The sequence below is a fragment of the Lactuca sativa genome, chromosome 4 (genome assembly GCF_002870075.4).
Source record: "Lactuca sativa cultivar Salinas chromosome 4, Lsat_Salinas_v11, whole genome shotgun sequence".
Lineage (NCBI taxonomy): Eukaryota > Viridiplantae > Streptophyta > Magnoliopsida > Asterales > Asteraceae > Lactuca > Lactuca sativa.
The window spans coordinates 33,185,881-33,195,632 of record NC_056626.2 but is presented as its reverse complement, the minus strand read 5'-3'; the positions used below and the strand labels follow the sequence as shown (position 1 = coordinate 33,195,632).

The following is a 9,752-nucleotide window of genomic DNA, read 5'->3' as shown; positions in this document are numbered from 1 at the left end:
CCAACAACCACCACAATTAACCTATACTAACCACCATTAGACCCACTTATTTGTAAATTATTTTTGATTAATAAATAATACATCAATTATAAAAAATAAAAAAAAAAGGTGAACAAGAAAATAGATAAGGGGCAATATTGTCTTTTCATGTCTATAAGGGATGAAAAACCAAATAAAATGACATCTTTGGGACCATACCGAGTGTAAAAACACTTAGGGCCAAATGTAAAAGTTATGCAAACGAGAGAAAGACGATTTCAATAAATTGTTCTAAAAAAATATAAAATAAGAAAAACTTATGGAGCCCTTCTGTATAGTATCTAAAAAGGAGGGGCCAGTTAGATATTTATAAAATCCCACCATAAACTGTCTCATTGCTTCCCGAATCCCAATTCCCATTCTTTTTGTCATCGGCGGTCTCTCTTCTAGAGCTAACAATTCAGGTTTGCTTTCATGCTTTCGATTATCTTAACTTCATGATCCTTAGTTGTTTTCACGGTTAATAGATCGTCTAACTTACTAAAATGCGGTTTGTTTGAACTTTAAAACCTAATTCATATACTTCCATTTTTACGTGTTTAATACAAGTATATATAACTCGTTGTGCGATCTTAACTTTGATAATATGAAATCAAATTATCGAACAATCCCTAATTGTTGGTGTGTTTTAGGCATTCATAATACCATATAACTTGTTCTAGCACTTAATTATAAGGGTAGACATTGGCATGCATGGCGTCATCATGTGGGTTATAATAAGGAATTTAGAACTGATCTAGAAGGCAGACAAAGCATAAATAAGATAGTTATTACTTATTGGCTAGTATTATTGATCTTGAGCATAGTTGTTTTTCATTTGCATATTTGTCTTCTCGTTCCATTCATATATGTTTGAACCAAAGATCATATTTCATTGTATTAATGCAGTATATATCACTACTAGAAACTTGAGTTTCAGCTATGGATTTTGCTACGGATTTGTTCTCTAGCAAAATTTAGACTTATAGCTAGGGAATTACGACGGATCTACCATGTTTTTGATATGTTTTTGATAGTTATTTTATTTATTTAACGTGTGGAATATTAGTGAGGCTTTACCGAGGGATCAGCTATGGATCTCGCAAGTATTTATCGATGCACCACTATCCCTCGCTAATCAGTCGAAAAATGAAGGGCCTTAGCTAGGGTTCAACGACGGATAAAAAATTGCGCCAGCCGTATGCATTTAGCGAGAGAACATCGACGGAAACTATATTGTGGGTACGCGCGTTTTGTTTTTTCTATCGCCAATCTCTAGCTGAAATTGGCATAACCCAGTTCCATCTTCACGAAATGCATTGAAAATTCTGGTACGCGTTTCATCTGGACTCTGGACATGAATTTTGAACAGATGATGGCATAGAAGTTCCTTCAATCTATTAACCCACTTCCATCTCACAATCTCTATTTGAACAGATGACGATGACGGCACTACTCACCCAATTCCGGCAACCTCCGTATTTTTAAGCTGAAAGTATTCTTCCTTAGCTTTCGGATTCAGGTAAATCTCATCCCTATTAGGTTAGTTTTAGTTCAATTGCACAATATACTTTGTTAGGGTTTAATTTCTCATTTTTTCTTTTTCAATAAATGTCCCTCTTATCTCTCAGCATTATATACATGAATAACCTTGAAAGTTAGAATTAGAACTTGATTTAGGGCTTGATTCATCATAGTTTGTCATCCAATTTATGAGAATTTAAGGATTCAGGAACACCAGTAGCTAAAACCTTTAGGTTTTCCCCAATTCTCTTTCATATTTAGGAGGTGGTCTCTCTGATAAGTCCTATTCCCTTTTGAGGTCTTGAAGTTGATGTGGTCTCTCTGATAAGTGCTATTCCCTTATGAGGTCTTGAAGTTGATGTGGTCTTGAATCATGATGTTGACTTCTACTGCCAGTTGCTGCTTCACTTGGAGCCATGTTAAGGCCAGTGGTACTTGTCACAGGAGCAATAGCAGCATATACAGATTTTGAAGCCAACACTCTCATCTTCATGCATCTATCTCTCATCAAACCATGTTTCATCTTATGCCCTTGCATCCACACCATTTCACAGATCCTCTCAAGGGCACAGAATCATAATCTTCTTCTTCTACTTCATAGAAAATTACCAAAATACCCCCCGAAAGACTTACACCATCCATTGAGAGACCAGTAGTATCAACACCTGAATGAAGCCCCATCATATATGGTGTAGGAGCATCAATATAGTCAACTCCACTGAAAAATAGCAACGGAATGTAGACATGCTGATTCACCATACAAACAATCATATTCATATCAGATAACAATCCTATCAAACATCACACTATTTTTAAATACTGCAGCCCCAGTCATATCATGTAATGTTACTTGGTTCAGAAAATTCCTTTAGTGGTGGTTTGGGTTTGTTAAAGCTATAATAAATCCATTTAATTCAAAATTCTATCATAGTTAGCAACGTGCTTCCATTAATTAGCATAGCCTATTTTGTGCTTTGGAAGATCCATCCATTAATTCGGTAGGATTTTCACAGAAAATACGATGTCAGGATTTGCATATATTATTCAAATTCAAACTCAATGTAGGGTAATAAGAAAATTTTCGAAAGTAGAATGTAGTAATTAATAGAAAGAAATGAATGTAGGATGCTATGATATATGAAACTACATTGCTATTTCTTGCGTTTATCCCTCCCTATTTTAGTTGATTAATATGCCTATGATATCTTTTTAAACGCTTGAAAGACCCGCCCAGGTTGATGTATTAATAGTTAATTACTTGTTAACTCAAAGTTAAGTTAAGTTGCTGAAGATAATTGGATTGGACTACAGTCTACAAACTTTTTTTTATTTTTTTTCCCATGTTAAAACTTTATGTGCAACCTCCCAGAAAAAGTTAGGATAAGTCACACAGACAAGACAAGTTGAGATAGATAAAGCCTGCAAAAAAAGTTTACTTGCCACCGGAAAGGATAAATCAAATGGCATATTGCTTCGGAAGCAAGCGTTAGTAGAGAGTATCTGCATAAAACAAATAATTCACAATCATAAAACTTCTCTTTTACTTGATTAAGGCCTTCATTGTTTCTTTTTTTCGATTGTCTAGATAAATAATGTTGAAAAGATATTCGAGAAAATAAAAGGGAAGAATACATGAGGGCAAATTTGTAAAAAATTACAACTTTCTGGGATAACGAGTTTAGGCTTTAGGATTTGGGATTCCTTTTTAGGGTAAAGAGATTACCCTTGCTAAAATGCATGCACTGAAATAAAATCTTGTGCAAGACAAAGAGCAAGGCTCCTGAGTTTAGGTGTAATCCTTTCCCTAACTTTCTCTATTAAGTGGTTTTTAATTTATGGCATCAAGTGAAGTCAAAAGGACACAGAAACACTGATGACTGATATGTAGAGGTTAATGGATTAAGTCCATTAAGATAAAAAGAAACAGCAGAAAACACCATGGGGACTTAAACATAGTTGCAATTATTGCATATATACTCAAACTTTTACATTTCTTTACCCATCATTGTGTAATATCATCTTTTAACTAATACCCTACAAATATGTGATACCTTCTCTCCAACCTTATGGTTCACATAACGTTTTGGAAGGGATTATTAGCATTTGTAGGAAATGGAATGGAAATTTGTATATATTTGTTGGTTTATAAATCCATTTTTTTAAATAACGTTGACCATTTTTTTAAGGACACTGACCTTCAACATTTTGAGCTCCGTTTTAGTGATCACCCAATTGTTTATCTTTACTTTTGTGTTTCCATTGCTAGCATTTTCCATGATTGAACCACCAAGTGACAGTTGAGGAGTAATTCTTTGAGGACAAGGCTTTGTTGTATCTTTTTGTTGAATAAAAATAAAATATACCTTTTTTGCCCTTGCTTCAGCCTTCCTCTGTTTTTGCCTCAGTTTCTTCTTTTGTGAAGCAGGCATTTTTGCTAGCTCATCATTTTCTTCAGTTGATTATTTTTTTATCATATGTTATATCAAGTTGGTAGTCACATTGTAACTAAATTCTTTATAATATGAACTGTGATTTATATTTGATTAAACATATAATTAAATCCCAATACCCTTAGCAACAGTGCCTGCGGTAAAAAAAATTAATAATAATAAAAACCTTCTTTTTTTATCCGTTATCTGCTTCTCCTTTTTACTGTATATCTTTATTGATTTGTGATCCCCTTTCCTAAAATGAAGAATTGAATTGATGTGGGACTAATAAAAAAACAACCCAGTACATATTAAAAGTGGCATGACTTAGGAAGAGTTAAGTTTTCTTGGTTATGAGTTTGGCCACAACATTTCTGTTATTGACATTTGTAGCCCCTTATAAATTAAAAACTTTTGCTCCATTATTTTCAGGAGTTGTCACTTTTGTTCCCTGAAACTTCATGGGTAGCCAATTAAAACCCTCTGACCCATGCAAAGCATGGGTCACTCCACTAGTTGAAATTAAAATTAGGTACAAGAAATTAATATATATATATATATATATATATATATATATATATATATATATAAATTTTTTTTTTGAAAAGATTGTATAGTATTACGTTAGATAACAAAAGATATGCAAATGACACTTTAGGTCCCTGTAGTTTTAATATTCCGGAATTATATTTTCGTCCCTGTAGCTTAAAATTTTAGGAATTACACTTTAGGTCCCTGTAGTTTAAAGCAAAAGACACTTTTGGTTCCTATAGTTCTAGTTTTCCAGAATTATCTTTTTGGTCCCTGAAGCTTTTAGTTTTCAGAAATTACAATTGTTGTCCTTGTAGTTTTAATTTTCCAAAATTACATTTTTAGTCGCTACATTAATGGAATGGAATGAACCATTCTATTCCTTATTTCATGTTTCTGTTGTTTCATATTTTTTTTGCTATAATAGGAGGCTTATGAAAGTGCTATGGTGGCTAAGTTTGGTGATGATACTAGTTGCCACCCCCTCTTGGATAATGAAACATGGTGTGATGTTTCCGGAGGAGTCAAGAAAGGAAGAATATATGGATTCGGATCTGTGTTTGATCCAGCGAGCTTTTTGGAAGGAACATCTAGTACAATAACATCCCAAGAGGCACTTTATAATTTCCTATCATATCATTGTACTTACAAAGTTTCCTATCATGGCATTGTACTTATAAAGTTTCCTATCATGGTATTGTACTTACAAAGTTTCCTATCATGGCATTGTACTTACAAAGTTTCCTATCATGGCATTGTACTTTAGGTTGTCTATGAACGTGTACGAAACGAGATGCGTGGGGAAATGGATGTTAAAGCTGCAGAAATGGAAGCTAAACATCAAAAAATGTGTGAGGAAATGGATGCGAAAGCTGCAGCAATAGATGTCAAACAACAACAAATTGATGCAAAATATGAAGCAATGGAGAAGATGTATGTAGCCTTGCAAAATATGATGAAAAATTGAAAATTAGAGGTAATATGATGTTAACCGTTAGTATTTGATGTTTTTGAATGACTTGTTAACCTTTTGTATTTGATACTTTTGATTGTTTTGAATAATGTTTTATAGGAATATGAACCGAAGATGATTGGATGGACATGAAATGAAGAGAGCATCTAAAATGTTATTTTGAAATTATGTTTTGTGAAAACTCATTTCCCGATGCATATTTTGGATTTCTTGGTGCTAAAATGTTATTTTGAAGTTAAACCTTTGGGAGTTTGATGTTATATGGATAGTTTTGGTTTTGGATGTTTTTTGAATGATACTTTGGTAAACTTTGATAGTTTTGGTATTGTAATGTTTGGTTGCATTGTTATTTGATGTTTTTTAGCATAAAAATTTGATGATTGTAGTCTTTTTTTCTTTTAGAATCATAATAAAAAAATGATATTACAAGTTCGCGTCGGATTGGTGAGAATAAAAAAAGTATTTTAATGCATCAATTTTGCGAGGGATTAGCTACGGAAAAAATATCATGTCTAAAGTTTGCGACGGATCAGCGACGGAACAAAAAAAAATTAATGTATAAATTTTGCAAGGGATTAGCTATGGAAAAAAACCATGTCTAAAGTTTGCGACAGATTAGTGACGAAAAAAAAAAAGAAATCAATATATGAATTTTGCAAGGGATTTGCTACGGAAAAAAACTGATCACTGAAATTTTGCGACAGAAAAGCGACGGAATGACTTTATCAAATTTTGTCGCTAATGCCCTGAGTAAATGTGTTGAGTGACATTTAGCGACGGATATTCTGTCGCTACATTTGTCGAAAGGAGAAACCTCTCCGTCGCTAAAACCCTCGCTGAGAAATTAGCCACCTATTAATTACCTATGGAGTGAGTCCGTCCCTGATCCATCGCAAACAACATTTAGCGACGGAATAGCGACGGATACTTCCGTCTCTAAAACCCATGTTTCTAGTAGTGTATGAATTAATGGCTAATTGATGATATTATATAGGAAAAAGTGCATTGCAACATAATCTATTTGGCATTGAATTCTACTTTACAGCCGTGTGGAGTATCCAAACCTTGAGGGACTCATGCAAGCTCATATCCAAAGTCGGGATAGAATCAGTGCTCTCCCTCAAGATATAATTGAAAAAATTCTGACACTTATGCCAATGAGAGATGCATTGAGGACGAGCATTTTGTCAAAGAAATGGAGGTATTGCTGGACAGGCATCCCGAAACTTGTATTTGATGACAATCTGGTTAAACAATCATCTAATATGGAGGAAGAAATCGAAAAATATAAGCTTATCAATGCCATCTTCCACGTTTTGTTGCTACATAAGGGTCTGGTATCAGAACTCTGTATTTGTATTACAGATGCAGAAATTGTTAATGAGATTGACCAGATAATACTTCATCTTTCACGGAGCAAAAATATCAAGAGATTCACTTTTGAGATTTCTTCAATCGATGAATATTACAAGTTACCGTTTTCATTCTTTTCATTGCAAGGATTAGAACACCTATCTCTCAAATACTGTAAAATTGAGGTTCCATCAATGTTTAATGGATTTAGTATGTTGAAGAGCCTGATCTTTGAAGATGGTATAATCACTGCCAATATGCTTCAACAACTCCTTACTAGCTGCCCATTGCTTGAGGAATTTACTTTGGTAAGGTCCATATTACTACTTATGAAGAAGCTCTTTCAGTTGATACCATCTTACAAAGGTATTTAATTTGATACAGATTAGGGATGAGCCGATAGTGTTTACTGAGTGTGAATTGGTCGAACTGTTTAAATGTTTACCTTCAATTCAGGTTCTGGAAATCATGCAATTGTTTATCATGGTAACTAATACTTAACTTGATTGTTTTATCTCATTATGTTTAAAACTTTTAATCTTAGTTTTAGTATTTGTTTAAAGCATTTGGGTGCAGGTAGTAATAGTATGCCACATATGCTCCCCATTTCACTAGTCCACTTGAGAATACTTGATCTCGGTGTGTGTTTCCTTGAGCTTTCGTTTGTTCTATGTGTGATCAGCAGCTCTCCAAATTTGGAGAAGATCAAAGTGGAGGTAAATATAAAATATCACATATGGTTTTAATTAATATTAGATAATCTTCATGATTCTACTTACAAAATTTTGACATGTTTTTCTGATTTAGATTTGTTGGGACCATGATCGGCGGTGTGTTGAACAAGCATTCGATAACTTGCCTGATATTCAAGATTATTTGGGCCTGAACTTGGATCATCTTAAAGAACTGGAGATAACAAGTTTCCATAACTATGCTCCTGAGATGGAATTTCTGAAGCTAATCATGGCTAAGTCACCTCTGCTTAAGAAAGCACGAATCGAGCTCGATGATTCTGTTTCTGTTGCTGAAGAAGTTATGATGCTTCGAGATTTGCTACATTTACCATTGCCACGTGCATCACCAGCAGGTAAGTTCATTATCGAACGTCTAAAAAAATAATTAACCTTTGAATGTAAATTAAGTTCAATTTCATTGGTTAAAATACAACGATTGTTACATTTATTGTCAACTGAACCTGTTTAGATGTATTTTTTCGGTTGATTATGACAACTGCTACTTTCTACTCTTTTTGTATTTGTAAATTTAGTATCTTAATGTAAAATGTAGACGTTAGATATATTATGATTTCAAGACTAAAAATACATACAGTACATATTATTATGCGTTTACATGTGTGCTATGTCTATCAGGCCTGTAGGTACATGCACTACCTGGGTTGTGATTAGTTGTGATTATTGATAATGATCGGTGTTATTAATATTATTAATATCTGTAGTTAATTTTGATTTTAAAACATTAATGGGGACTTCGGAAATGAGACTTGTTTGAAGTTTTATGTATGTAGTTCCATGTAGAGTTTGATGTTGATCAGAAGCGATGGAATTGGTTAAAAATGAACTTAAATAAACCCTAACCCCCACCCTCACTTACTTGATCAAGCTTGTCTAGGTTTGGATTTATTTAAAGGCTTCTCCGGTGTGTGTGTGTGTGAGGGAGGGAGGGACCCCTCTTTTCCTAAAGACCAACAAGAACACCACATTTGGAATATCCGAAATATTTGAAAATTTATAAGATTACTATATGAATTCTAATCTTAATCCGTATTATTAGATATTCAAAAATTCGGATATCCGAAATTTCAGATCAAATTTCACATATTTGACATCGGATTTTTGGATTAGATACATTGATTTCAATAGTAAATAAATAAGAAGCTCGATAAGGAAAGAGATAGAGTGGGGCGTCTTGTAAAGGAAAGAAGGTGGAAAAACTTTCCTCGACTCTCTTTGTGATCAATAACTCCTCAAATTTAGAGAAGATTAAATTGAAGGTAAAATATAACTACTTGAGGATATTCGTAAGTTTATGGATAATTTTGACATGTTTTTTGATTAGATGGTTTGGCATGCAACTTTCAATAACTTGCTTGATCTTTAAGACTATTATTAGGGGCTTAACTTGGATCATCTTAAAGAACTGGAGATAACAAGTTTCCATAACTATGCTCCTGGGATGGAATTTCTGAAGCTCGTCATTGCTAAGTCACACGTGCTTAAATCACAAATATAGAGCTTTGTACATGTGTTTCTATTGATAAAGAAAATAAGATGCTTTGCGATTTGCTAAACATGTCATTTCCACGTGCATCACCAACAGCCAGGTTCATTATCGAACACCCTAAATATTAAACCGTGAATTCAAATAAAATTTTAGTATTTTACTGACGCAGTTGTAAATATGTTGGTTAAAATAGACGGATTGTTAAAGCGCAGGCCGCAGTGCCTTTATTTTCTATATTTCTTTTTGGGTTGATTATGAGTATTATGACAACTTCTCTATTATGTCCCCAACTCACAATTTGACGCTCTACCATTGAAACACAATCAAAAGTTATAAAATGTAAACGTTATATTATGATCTCATCACTGAAAAACAAAATATAACTACAATCATTGAAACACAATCAAAAGTTATAAAATGTAAATGTTATATTATGATTTCATCACTGAAAAACAAAATATAACTGCAATCACAAAGGAGATTACAAAATAAATTTTAGAGTAAATGACAGAAATGGTTCCTATGGTTTGATCAAATTTATAGTTTTGGTCCCGGACCAAAAAAATTGATAGGTTGCATCATGGTGATATCAAAAAATTTGATAAGGGATATTTAAAAATTATGGGAAATGACATAAGTGTCCTATGTACTTTCTAGGTTTTACCCATTGAGTCCCTAAAGTT

The 9,752-nt window shown here is 33.4% G+C and overlaps 1 protein-coding gene across 1 annotated transcript; it reads left to right on the top strand.

The window, feature by feature from the left end:
• Nucleotides 1-946: 946 nt before the first annotated feature.
• Nucleotides 947-8,119, top strand: LOC111896457 (FBD-associated F-box protein At5g56370). The gene is made up of 7 exons (XM_042901574.2): nt 947-1,349; nt 1,456-1,540; nt 4,930-5,058; nt 6,581-7,194; nt 7,285-7,314; nt 7,405-7,544; nt 7,636-8,119. Exons 3-7 carry the CDS (start codon nt 4,937-4,939, stop codon nt 7,945-7,947), a joined length of 1,218 nt encoding a protein of 405 aa, XP_042757508.1. The 5' UTR covers nt 947-1,349; nt 1,456-1,540; nt 4,930-4,936; the 3' UTR covers nt 7,948-8,119.
• The last annotated feature ends 1,633 nt before the right edge of the window (nt 8,120-9,752 follow it).